Here is a 13,787-nt window from a genome sequence, read left to right on the forward strand (position 1 = left end):
CAAAAGGAACAATAAGTTGACATCAATAGAATAGCAGAACATACACCTCAAAGACTTTGTGAATGTGTCTTAATGTGAGGAGACTCACCTCTCAGGAACAAGCACTAATCCTTATTGCCACTGAGAGGGTACACGTTTGAGATGCTCGTCAATTGAAACGCTGAACCTCAAAACATGTTTGGTGTGGCAGGTTTATTAGAATACGCAGTGGGGGTGTCACAAGATCTTAAAAATGTGACAAGAAAATTTGCAAAAGAAATTAATAAAATGAAGTCAATAATTTTGCTATGTTTTCCTCGTCTCTCACCTCCAAACAGGCAGGAAGAGGATTACTCTGTGCATTGTCTCTGTGGGGGAGAAGGTGCCGCTAGCATACATAGCAAAAGAGTGAAGCCTCGTCAGAAACAATGCAAGGTAACATGGCGTTAAAAAAGATGCTTGCAAAGCCTATAGCTACAGCCAAATGCCAGTGTGGGAATAATAATGAGCAAGGTGACATCATCAACATGAATAGGCAAGTATGCTGAATTAGTTTGAAAGTGGTTGCAACACAACAAACAGTCATCAGTAAGTGTACTGAGATGTTTGGTCTGCAAAGTAATGTAAAGTAAAGTAAAGAAATGCTGTTTTATACAGTTGAAAAGCTAGCATTTCAAGAGACCTGCATACAACCAAAGTTCCTCCTGCACTAAGACTGCTACATAGTGTCTGTATGCTACCAAATCCGTACTGAGGTGGTACTCAACCCCAAATTCTGCCCACACTTGCAAGTACAGCCGGTTGGGACCAGGGCTTTAGCTGCCCTCTAACAAAGTACACGCACCCACGTCACCTTAATTTAATAGTAAGTATACAAGTTATTGTTTTACGTATTAGAGTGGATCCTCGCCCATTTGCGGCGACACTATTTTTTTATGTGCCCATTTGTGCTTTCCCTCCAAAAATATCGTATATCATATAAAATAGGTGGTGCCACAGGAGAATGAAACGCAGTTGTCTTGGTATCCTGACAACAAAGCTAAAGGCTGGACCGTGTTTACGATTCCATCTTTTCCTCTACCCATCATCTTTCATTAGCATTCATTAGTAGTGCCTACAAATACATTTTATGATATATTATACATTTTAATATGTAAGGCATACTATAGAATGTTAAAAAGTTACTAAAGATGATTTCAAAATTTGAACCAGTCAACGAACATTCAGAGATGAATTGCGTTATTATTATGTTATAATAACTGTGCTGCTGTAGCAATAACCACTCCCTATGGGCATAAAGTAGAGGGAACATGTCCTAACATGACCTGTTCTTAACAAACCGCTATTTCCTGGCCTCAAATCCACCAATGTGTTTAGTCTGTAAGAAAAAAATGAGGCGTCAGCACCCTCACATCGTTACTGTGTTTCTTTATCTTCTTTCATGTACATGTACCTGTTTGTACAGTGGTGTGTGTGTTGTTTGCCTTAACTTGCTCCACTGAGGGACTGAACACACCTCGGTGTGTCTCAGGTGTGTGTAGTCTGTTTCCCCAGCAACCAACCAACCAACCAACCAAGGGAAAGTCTTATGGTGAAGTCGTTACAAAACATGTCAGTTGTATTGTTTTGTTAGTAGTACAGGTCACTGCAGATCTGTGCAAGCATCTGCACACGTCGACAGTGTCTTTGTTTGGTGTTTTTTCTGCTATGTGTTCCCGCAAACAAGTGAAACACATATCTCTCACCTCCCTTGGAAGTTGTTTCCCCCATAACAGCTTCCCAGATGTTGGCTGTATTGTAATAGACATTGGTGATGAGATTATAGTGATTACAGCACAGCCATGATCAAAGCACAACATGGTCAACATTATACACAACAAAAATGATCATCAAACCTGTGACCTCTTTTGTCAGAACAGTCTTTAAAGCAGCTTAGAGCGCCCTCTTTTGGTCTTAATTTAGTTTAGCAACTGGTTTATTAGTGATTTAGAAGTCTGAGAGGTCATTCTAATTGATTAGCTTCTCTCTAACCAGGATATTAAAACTGTTGCACTTTACACCACTGCAAAACCCCAATAATTTAGTATTCAGAAGATATTAATGTTCTTACTGTATACACAGAACAGTTGTTGCATGTATTTGTATTCCATATTTTTCCACCCTTAACTTCATTCATTAGTGTTGCCCTATATCATCCGGGGTTAAATAATCTCCTCTTACAAATGCAAAGCCACTACCAGATGATAAAGCTCTTTAGTGTTTGCTTACAAGGAGAAATATGTATTATCCATTACGAGATGCCGTCTGTGCACACATTGCAGTAGTTTTGTTGGACTTTAATGGCTATTTTCTGGAATTAATTTATTGGATAAAAAGACCAGAATGATGTGTTTGATGTTCTTCTCTTTCCAAATGAGGTAAGGCATGCTTGATGATGTTGAAATGTGCATTTTTACAGTGTGTATATTTTGTTTGCATGGGCTTGTTTGATTCGTCTAGAAATACAATGGTTAGTTTAAAAAGCAGCCATGTACTGTGTCTGATATTCAGCAGTAGAATATTTTATATGATTACATATATAAAGATGTGTTGCATAACATCTGTTCTTGTATTGAGATTAATCTTTTATACATTCTCCCACTTTTAAATGAAGTCGAGTTGATATATTTTAACTTATAATACAATTTAAGTAATTATAATGGTACTGTTTAGTATAGTATGGGACATACTCGACAGTTCCAGCTAGCGTCCAGCAGAGGGAGGTGTTGGATCATTTTAGAGCGCTCTCCCGTACGTAGGAAATAATTTATATGAACATGCAACAAAAAACCTCTACAAGCAAACAGACGTTTCACTGGACATATTGAATAAGTTGCTAAACGTTTTTTAATCTCTCATCCAGCAAGAAAAAACACTTGGCTGCAGACTTTTCCGAGTATCAGCATCCCGCATTGTTGTTGAATGTTCGTGTGTATTGCTGTAACAGAAGAACTAGCCACAAATGCTAGCACTTTCACACAGCGACACCCTGTAGCCCAAAAACTCAATTAAATGAAATTCAACCTCTTATTTATTGAGGGAAGGCCAGCTTAGAGCAAATTCATCCGCATATGTGTGTGTGTGTGGCAGCCAAACCTCATCCATTGTCCCAATATTGCAGAATTTGACACAGGCTGCGTCCATGTTTGTTTTTGTTGTATCCTATCAGGGGTCACCACTGCCGTATGGTTGGCACAGGTTTCCAACCAGATGACCCCCCTTGACGCAACGCTCCCAATTATTTGGCCTTGGGACCACCAACACTGGAGAGGTCCGGTGAATGAGTGGAGGTGCGTTTCCTGGGAATCAAACCTTAACAGTTAACTGTACCATAATTACACTACCAATGCAATGCCAAGCCTTTTAGAATGTCATTCGATATGTACTGTAAGTGTGCTGTGGTGTATCCAAATTCATTCATTCATTCATTCATTCATTTTCTGCCGCTTTTCCTCATGAGGGTCGCGGGGGTGCTGGAGCCTATCCCAGCTGTCTTCGGGCGAGAGGCAGGGTACACCCTGGACTGGTCGCCAGCCAATCACAGGGCACATATAGACAAACAACCATCCACACTCACATTCATACCTATGGACAATTTGGAGTCGCCAATTAACCTAGCATGTTTTTGGAATGTGGGAGGAAACCGGAGTACCCGGAGAAAACCCACGCATGCACGGGGAGAACATGCAAACTCCACACAGAGATGGCCGAGGGTGAAGGGTGGAATTGAACCCTGGTCTCCTAGCTGTGAGGTCTGCGCGCTAACCACTCGACCGCCGTGCTGCCCTGTATCCAAATTCTGCATATTTAATTTGAATTATGGTCATTTTGTTAAACATAATGTTTATAGTGGTTGTAGTATACTTTTTATTTATTTTTTTGGTTTAGTTACATGAGAAATGGCTTCCTGTAATATGCAGTGAGGTTCTACACTGCAAACTACAATATGTAGAATACTTTCTAAATACAGCTCTCATTCGATTGTGCAGTCGTGTCTTAATAGTTGATTGAATGTAACATGTTAAGCCCACTTTTTTCTACGTTTCTGTCTGTCTATCCCAAAGAAGCGAGCTTCATGTGCTGGTATAACCTTTGGCTCCACAGCAGATAACTTTAGCTTCACAGCTTGCATGGACGCTCTAAGCCTTTTTGGGGGCTTGTGGTGTTCCAAAGTAGATTTACCTTCAATAACCATTTAATAAATCTCTATCCATTAGACTCGGAGGCTTCGTAAGAGCCGGCTGCATTAAGCCTGATTATGGGATGCGCGGCAGAGGAAAGGGGTCTATGTGTCAAGTATGTCATCGAGTGATTTATATCCCCGCTTGAAATGTGTTGTCTTGTCAGTCGGGGAGACAAAGTGCAGTGAGAGAAGAGAGAGGAAGAGCTGAAACCTTTAATGATGCTTACTTTTTACCTTTGCCGCACAATGGTTCTCTCATGGTGACCCTTGACCTCTGGTTGCAGCTCCAGCATGGACACCAAAGGCCCTGCTGGTACCTTTAAGAGATCCTCCCTGAAACGCAGCACATCTGGATCTCAGAAGGTAAGACACAACCGGGTCACACTTATTTTGTTATTCACTTTTATTTCAATATAGTAATATTTTATGTCCTTTGGTCGCCACGTTTGGGGTTAATCGATCATGTTTGAGGACTGATGATGAAATGTGAATGTCGGCATGCTGTTAGTGAAGATGAGCAGGCTTCAAGTTAAAGCCACTCAGTACTTTAAGCCTTCATAATGGCCTGTATGGCAACCACCGCCACAGATTAAATATACTGTGATATGTTTTATGCTGCTTTCATGTGATTAACACTCCAATTAATAAACCCTTGAAAGCAAGACATTTTGTATATCTGAAATCAGTTAAAATACAGGAAATTTACAGGTAATTTATACACGAGAACGAGTTGACAGGTATGGTTCAAATTGGGGTTGACTTTGGTAACTTTTAATATAATATACAGCCCATGTTCGTAAAGTGGGCTAAGTATACCCCTTGGGTTTCCCAATTGTTGAAGTGGGTATGTGAATAAAAATTTTAAAAAACTAGAGACGAAAACTCTCAATTACAAGTGCGCCTGAATGCCTCAAGGCACAGAAAGAAGACAGAGTATGAAGTGCATCATACAGTATCGACAATAAGTAAGTTTGATGATTATTTTATGCATTAAGAGTGCTTAAGCTTGAATATTTCATTCATATTGGTGTTCCAATCCCCGTACGGCGCAGCAGTGAAAAGCTGTCACTGTGAGTGGGGCTTTATGGTTGGTTGTATGTATGGTATTTTTGTACCTTGGCTACTGCTTTATCATGATTGCATGACTTTCCCCTTCAATTTGGTATTACATGAATATGCAGACTTAAACCATAGCTATTGGGAGTGGACAAAAAAAAAAGTGAGGCTCGGATTCGATCCATTGAAACAGAAAGATGCCAACCTCAGGCTGGAATAAATGACATGTAAGTTGATTACAGTCATGTGAAACTTTATCAAAATGACAAAAAAATGCCCCAGGATTAATTACGTTCAATACTTCAAGTTAGTTAGGAGTTTAAGAGCTAATATGCTAATAATAAAGAAAAATAGCAATACAAATATATGATGCGGGTGGCACGGCGGTCTACGTAGTGTTTAGCGCGCAGACCTCACAGGAGACCAGGGTTCAATTCCACCCTCGGCCATCTCTGTGTGGAGTTTGCATGTTCTCCCCGTGCATGCGTGGGTTTTCTCCAGGTACTCCGGTTTCCTCCCACATTCCAAAAACATGCTAGGTTAATTGGCGACTCCAAATTGTCCATAGGTATGAATGTGAGTGTGAATGGTTGTTTGTCTATATGTGCCCTGTGATTGGCTGGCGACCAGTCCAGGGTGTACCCTGCCTCTTGCCCCAAGACAGCTGGGATAGGCTCCAGCACCCCCACGACCCTTGTGAGGAAAAGCGGTAGAAAATGAATGAATGAATATATGATGCTAACTGTATTGTTTTAATTTGATGTAATTATCGTTGTAGTTGAACATCGAATCGTTTACCACAAACCTACTTATTATAGATAAAAACTGATTTCTATCTGCGATTAAATGCGAGTTAACTATGGACCGATGCAATTAATCGACCAAATTTAATCGGTTGACAGCCCTAGTAGAGCTTCCATTTTGAAAGACAGAATGTTTTGCATGTGACAGGTTTGCAGACATGTATGGCGGTTATTAATATTTGCATAATCCACATGCCTTTTGTTTTGTTCTGTAACGCTATTAGCGATGTCATGGCTCTTATCGAAATAGGCCAACACTTTTAATGAGATTGTTGCTAAATATAAACGCAACAGATGGTGTCAAAAGGTGATTTTCATTCATACATTTTTCCCTGACATCCATTCCTATGGTTTAAGGAAGGCTTTATCTGCTACAGTATAATGCTTGGACAATACGTCTCTATTTACTATCATCAGTTATGGTCCCACAATAGACTAGACTAGACTAGACTGGATTAGAAACAACTCTCAGTATTATCGAGTACTCTTCTTCAATGGCAGAAGTTCTTATTGTTAAATTATTTGTTTCTCACTTTTTCACGTTTGAACAAACATGCTTTTTTTTGACTAGAGGTCACATGTAAGTCAGCGCATAATCTGCCTGGGATGACCCTTTAACTCTTTCACTAAGAAACACAAGCTTTAACGTAAAAGAAATGAACTGACTCCATCCACGACCTCAAGCGGGATCTGCAATGAGCTGTGAGTTGAGTCCTATTTCACCATTTATTTCCTGTTCCATTTATTTCCTGTATGAATCCTCTCATTTCAAACGTTCCACAATTTCTCCATTGTTTTAATGAGATCATATGACTGCATCAGGCTCCAGTCAGCAGAGAGCTGATGCTTGAGGCCTGAGGTCAGCGTTCCGACTATGGAAGTCCTGCTACAACAACAACTGGGAAAATGTTCAACGTGCTTTTTTTCTGTACTTGAGCAAAAATCCTCATGAAAAACTTAATAAGAATAAAAACCTTGTCCTTGTTAAACTCAGATTCTTAATGTAATACGACTAAAGTTCATGTAACATTTAAACTTCCATCCATCCATTTTCTATGCTGCTTATCCTCACTCGGGGACTTCACACTCACATTCATACCTATGGACAATTTAGAGAGAACATGTTTTTGGAATGTGGTTGGAAACCGGAGTACCCAGGGAAAACCCACGCCTGCACAGAGAGAACATGCAAACGCCACACAAAATGTGTCCAAGTGGAGATTCGAACCCAGGTCTTTTCTGAGTGTGTGGCCGACATGCTAATCATTCGGGCCACATTTAAACTTTACGATTACGATTACAACTATTCTACTGGTAGTATGGGGATGCCAAAAGTGCAGTCCGTGGGCTATTTGTGGCCCGCGGTTGTTTTTTTTTCATTTTTTTTATTGTCCTGTGGTACATTCTAAAAATATAATTTAATTTTAAAAATTTTAATTTTAAAAAGCAAAAATTGAAAAATGAAGAGTAATTTTACAAGAATAAAGTCCAAATATTAAGAGAGTTGTAATCTAATGAGAAAAGGTCAATAATATGAGGTCATTTTAGTAACATGAAGTTCAAATATTAAAGAAAAAAAGCTTTTTTTAAACCTTGTAATATTATGAGTATGAGTATTGGCGATGGTAATGTTTTCATTTTATTTAAAATGCATCAAATGATTCAATTCACACAAGTCCAAAGGGAGTAGGAAGAAAGAAGCAAAGCAAAGATTCTTATTCTTATCTATTATTATTATCATTATTTATATACTTATTATTACCTAACAAAGTTGCAATTGTTAGAATATTTTGTTGTGGAAAAGGGTATAATATTATAAGAATAAAATCATAATATTATCAGTCATAATTATGACAAGAAAATTTACAAGAGAAAAGTTTCAATCTAAAAATAACAGCAGTAATGGGAAATAAATGTGTTAATTTTACGAGAATAAAGACCAAATTTGAAGAGAAAAATGTTGTATTCTAATGAAATTTTTTTAGCCACAATAAACTAAAGTAATGAAAAACAAACAAAACTAAATTAAGTTGTCCTTTTTTATTAGATTGTGGAAAAACTCATAATATTATGAGAAGAAAAATTTGCAAAGATTATTTAAGAACAAATAAAAAAAGAATAAAAGAGCAAATACCAAAAATTCATACTAATATGCTTTTATACATTTTATACATTTATATCACAAACCTGAGATGCAGTTTTCGGTTGAAATATATAAGTACATGTCTATATATAAGTACTAATCTACTTGTGTAAAAGTAAACTAGTTGCATGCAGAATGCAGTAATGGAAAAAAGATTGTGATAAAACTGCAACAACAGATTCCACATGTATTATCAATGACATTAAATTATGACAATTAAATTAAATATAATAATTCCAGATTCTGCATGTATTCCAGATTATAATTCCAGATTCAACATGTATTATTAATCACAGTAAATTAAATAATGTCATGGATTGAATTGAAAATGTGCTCAATTAAACTACATTACATAGAACTATTAATTTTACTCACATTTCTTATCAAATGACTGACTTTAAGTAATGACTGTAAGTAATGAATAGCAACCAGTTCATCAAGTATCTCCACTATAAAGTAAAGTTATTGTACAGTGTAAAAACACATCCATATGCATGGTGTGCCTGAGGTGTGACATTCCTCGGGGTCAAAAAGAGCAGCAGCTTTAAAACATGTCTTATGACACTGGCGCCTACCAGCGGGGCTAATCAGTGACATGTTGCTCTCATGTGATGCCTAACTGGCCGCTAACTGGATTTTGAAAACCCAGGATGACAATTCAGTGCATTTAGAGTAAAAAAAAAAAAAACAGTTCACAGTTCATGCTAATTTGTCCACCACGAGCTCGGATCTCGTGGGTGTGACACTCATGTACCCCACACCTCTTCCCTCAAGTACGAGCCTGGTAAAAGGCGGCTTTTCATTCGTGCCCTGGTGGGATCCACCATGGGTCTGAAATATTCCTTAAACAGTAAAGGATTCCACACGGGTTTCCTTCCCGTCACGCCACATCAAACTCCAACCACGCTCCCATTGAGCACCCAAGCAATTAGTGGCTTTTATCTTCAACCCTGGTGACATCACATTCCACACACTCTAAAAAATAATTCAGAGTATCTTTTGACACCACTTGATTTAATACATAAATGCAATGTAAAAAATGTAATTCATTGATTTAGATAAACTTTCTAAGTTGCTAACTTTATTTTTTAAGTTATGTTCAAATAATAATGTTGGCTATTACATGAACTTAATTTAGCATGTCATATACACTCAAATTTTATTGTTGGTAAGCTTAAAACAAAATTCAAGTTGCCATGACTTAATAAAATTAGCTTGGTAACATAATTTTTCTCAACATTAACCTTTCCATTTTAAGTTCCATCTCCTACAAGGAGCAGGAGACTGAAGCAACATTTCATGGTGAGTAAAATGTATTTCTATTTGTTCTACTGAAGTGATGGCTTTAAATTAGTCACAGTAGACTTTCATTGAGATAAGTAAAACTTAGCTTGTTTAAAGATGTGACTGCTAGCTTGTATAGCACTGTTACCACATGTTAGTTGTATTCTTCCCCTGAGCTAGTTTAGCCGTGTAACTGCTACCTACAGCAACTGTTACCCAAGTGCCACAGCCACATTTACAGACAAATTTAAGGTCAAATGTAAACCATCAAAGACAATACATCCATTTTCTTTTCCTTTTAAAGGACAACCAAGAGTTCGAGACCAGCCTTGAAAGTCACATGATGAAAATCGCCATTGTTGGAGACAGGTCTACCTCTGGATCAGAACACTGGGGAACAGCAATTGTTGTGGAAGGAACCAAATGTTTGGTTAGTATTGGTTAGCTAGTTAGTATTATGCTGTAAAGTATGTTCAACCTTCATGACAGTTGTGACAGTGGACAAAAACGGTATTAGTTAAAAAATCTGTTCATATTTTAGCCCAAAGTTAATTTATTGAACTGAAGATGCAACAAAAAAGGAGACTGTTTCTCATATATTTACATATATATATCACACTCACATATTTTAGCCCAAAGAGAATGTTTTTTAGTTTGTTTTCAAATGGCTGATGCGGGCTTAGTTAGGATTATACTTATGTTACTATGCAGCTTTCAGTCTTTTGCAGTTTGTCTCTTGCCATAACATTGGACGAGTTGTCTTTTGCTGTTATATATCTATGAAGACTTTGTATGTGGTTATTTTGAGCTGCTCACACAAACATACATAAGAATTACAAACTTTTGTCACAGAGGAGCAGTTGAAATGTAAGATTGTTTTCTTACTTTCTTTTTGCAACGCTCGCGTTCAAAATAAAAATATGCAGCTAATTGCACAAAAGCAGTGGTTGAACTGTCTTTCTTGAAAGTACAAAAAATACCAAAAAGAAAAAATGAAGTATATATATATATATATATATATATATATATATATATATATATATATATATATATATATATATATATATATTAAGTTACTGCTACTTAAAAAGCTGTGTGCATTGTTATTATAATTAAGTAGACAACAAATTAAACTACTTTGAATAAAATTATTAAGTCAGTTAACTCAACATATTTTTTTGAGTTACGAACTTAAAAACTTGTCCCTATGACAACAATTATTCAGTAAGCATTACTTAAAATAAGCTTTGAGTGAAGAGGAAAAGCTATTTCATGCAATGCAATATTGTTTGTTGGTTCAAAGCAATTTCAAATTAAGTTGTCATAACTAAGAAAGACTAATGGAAACTGTTGCGTTGATTTTTTTTGTTGAGGCTAAACATTTTTTTTTTGAGTGCACTGGACCCCCCCAAAAGCCTTTATCATCCATTTCATAAACCACCCCAGGGTTATTATCAACAAATACATTATTTTTACTTATCAATATCCTTTACACTGAGCATATAAAGAAAAATCCTTCATTTGTGTACATTTTTATTTGTGATTCTTGGTATAGTGATTAAGATGTAGCGGAGTATACTGGCAGCATACTAAGCTGTGTGGGTCATGAGACCCAACCCATGTGATGCGAGCACAATAAGGCGTGTATGGTGGAATATATACATAAGAACAGCATGGAACTTTCATAAACCACCATTACATTGTTCATTAAGTTGGATTTAATGCTCTTTTAGTGTCAGTACAGCTTGTAAGATATACATATAGACATTTGTTTGCTCCATTACTTATACCTTTGGAAAGCCTGTTTGTTAACCTTTGAAATGGTGCTGGAAATTGGGTTCATTGCCTTTGGAAAACATGTAAGGAACGTGTATTTGTGGGAACAGCAAAGAGCGTGTGTAGAGCTTCTGGTAGTCACCTGACTGGCAGTACTTGTCAGCATGGACCCAGCTACAGTGGTACAAAGCTGGTACAACACCCCAAGAAGTACTTGGACACCATGGGCCATCTTTTACAGATTTGTAGTCAAGGTTTAGAGATCTCTATGCCCAGACAATCCGGAACCTTTCACCGTCAGGCTACTTTGTGCTAATGGCGGCAACAAGTGCAGTGGAACCTACGCGTGTGGAGAAATGTTATATTATGTTATTCAGCAATGAGTCCAGATTCTACTGTACCTATACGGCAGTGAGCATATTTTGGTGGACGCCGTCTAATGGTGTGGAAAAAAATGAGGCTTGTCATCATTGGAGGCAATGTTAATGCAGAGAGATATCGATATGACATTTTGTAACCATCGGCAATCGAAAAGAACTCTGTTCTTCAAGACAACAACACTGGCCTCCATAAAGCAGGTGTTTATCAAAGACTACCTCGAGAATTTGGAAATGGAGAGGATGGAATGGCCTGACAGCTGTCCTGGGATCAGCTGGGGCTTGCTCTTCATGTCAGATTGACCAACACAACCACATTGGCTGACTTGTAACTAATGCTGATTGAAGAATAGGAAAGAGTGTGTGACCAGGCTGGCAGAGAAGATTTGGCACATTTTTCACGGCCGCAACTCACATACTCAGCTCTGATGTTCATCCCACACGTGCATGTTCCTTACAATGTGGCATCACTTAAAAGCCTAATAAATAGGCTTTCTAACGGTCTAAAATGCATTGCCAAGAAACATCACATAATCAACCAAACACGCATTTTCTCACTTTTTCTACCATATCATATATCATAAAATATCGTTAAACTCAGAATTATTCAATCTGATGACCTGGGTTCGATTCTCCGCTTGGGCATTTTGTGCATGCGTGGGTCTTCTCCGTGTACTCCGATTTCCTCCAACATTCCAAAAACATGCTAGGTTAATTGGCGACTCCAAATTGTCCATAGGTATGAATGTGAGTGTGAATGGTTGTTTGTCTATATGTGCCCTGTGATTGGCTGGTGACCAGTCCAGGGTGTACCCCGCCTAAAGACAGCTGGGATAGGCTCCAGCGTACCCCCACGATGGATTACCAATCAAATTTAAGTTTACATATATGATAACACATACAGAATACAATAAAAATAATTAATTTGACTGTTTTCTTAATTATGCATCAGTACAGCATATAAGAAATCAATATGTCCTCACGCAGTGTTCCACTGTCATATTCCGTTTTCCCATAATGCTGCATCATGCCACCTCATCAGATATAAATATAAATATAAATTTAAATATACATTTAAAACTGTTAAGAGAAACGTCAATCCTCTCCACAAATGTTCCATTGTGTCGACTGTTTGCTAAATACAGCATGTTTGGAATGAACGCTGTTTGTGTGGAGGCTTGTGTTAATTCTTGTTAATTTGTTTGGTGTGACACAGTGTGATCTGCCAGTATATCCAAATCTTGAAGTTTTTTTTTCCCCTCCCGTTTTTTTAAGCACTTGGAGGCAGCTCTAACAAGGCAGCTGCTTGCTCTCAGGATTTGGATTTTAATTGCTGTGCTTAATGAGTTTAAGTAAGCTGGAATAACTGCGTCACCATGGCCAAACCCCTCTGCAAGTCCATTTTTTTTGTTTTTAATTAATACACAGTGCACCCATAGAACTTGTTCTACTTAAAAAATGGCTGGTTAGTGTAGTTGCGTGCTCTCTTGCGTCTTTTTTTTTTTCCACACATGCTCAAAGTGCTTAACCATAAAAGGAACTCTGGTCGAAGCTATTCACAGGAGGAAGACTTTGCACTAACTTGCAGCTCAAATGCCTTCATCTTCTTATTTCAGCAAAGCCCTTGATAACTTTAAATAGTCTTAATTACTCCAGAAGGTCCATAGGTGCATTTTCACACACTGTGCAAAAATAATATATCACTAGATGTTAGCAAGAAGAGGATATTGAGTGACTGTTATCATTCCCTGCACCAAAATAGAGTGGAAATAGAGATTAACTGCAATTAGTATTGCGTGACCTTGCCCCCAACTGGAGAGCAGTCATGTCTTAACAGGGCGCCTTCTAAAAGAATGCCTGCATCCAATTCTCCCAATTATGCAAATTTGGGTTGAAATCAAAGTAGCTGGAAACGGGGGGTTGAGAGGTGGGGGGGGGGGGGTGCTGAAAAGTCTTGAAGCAACAACTCTCCCCATACAAACAAAAAGGATCTTCCACACTGCTGCGAGGGCAACGCAAAGAAAAAGAGTTTGAACAAATTGGGAGATTAGGCGCCGCTTATCAAAGTCGATGTATTGTGCCTTGTTCAAGCACCAGGGTGAAAATACCCTGCGGGCATGGGGAAGGGGGTCATGGGACTCCCAAAA

General features: G+C 38.0%; 1 protein-coding gene across 4 annotated transcripts in view; it reads left to right on the forward strand.

The window, feature by feature from the left end:
* Nucleotides 1-2,275: 2,275 nt before the first annotated feature.
* The window catches only part of LOC131130796 (transient receptor potential cation channel subfamily M member 1-like), a 30,297-nt gene continuing 18,785 nt past the window's right edge, over nt 2,276-13,787 (forward strand). Inside the window, exons 1-3 of one of the 4 annotated variants that reach the window (XM_058074792.1) lie at nt 2,276-2,396; nt 3,188-3,308; nt 4,486-4,564. In XM_058074792.1, coding sequence (XP_057930775.1) covers nt 3,229-3,308; nt 4,486-4,564 — 159 coding nt within the window. In that variant the 5' untranslated portion in view covers nt 2,276-2,396; nt 3,188-3,228. Of the gene's footprint in view, nt 2,397-3,187; nt 3,309-4,272; nt 4,315-4,485; nt 4,565-8,074; nt 9,506-9,791; nt 9,918-13,787 lie in introns of those variants that run through there. The other 3 variants (XM_058074795.1, XM_058074794.1, XM_058074793.1) reach the window with 3 other exon arrangements.

The sequence above is a fragment of the Doryrhamphus excisus genome, chromosome 6, assembly GCF_030265055.1.
Source record: "Doryrhamphus excisus isolate RoL2022-K1 chromosome 6, RoL_Dexc_1.0, whole genome shotgun sequence".
Lineage (NCBI taxonomy): Eukaryota > Metazoa > Chordata > Actinopteri > Syngnathiformes > Syngnathidae > Doryrhamphus > Doryrhamphus excisus.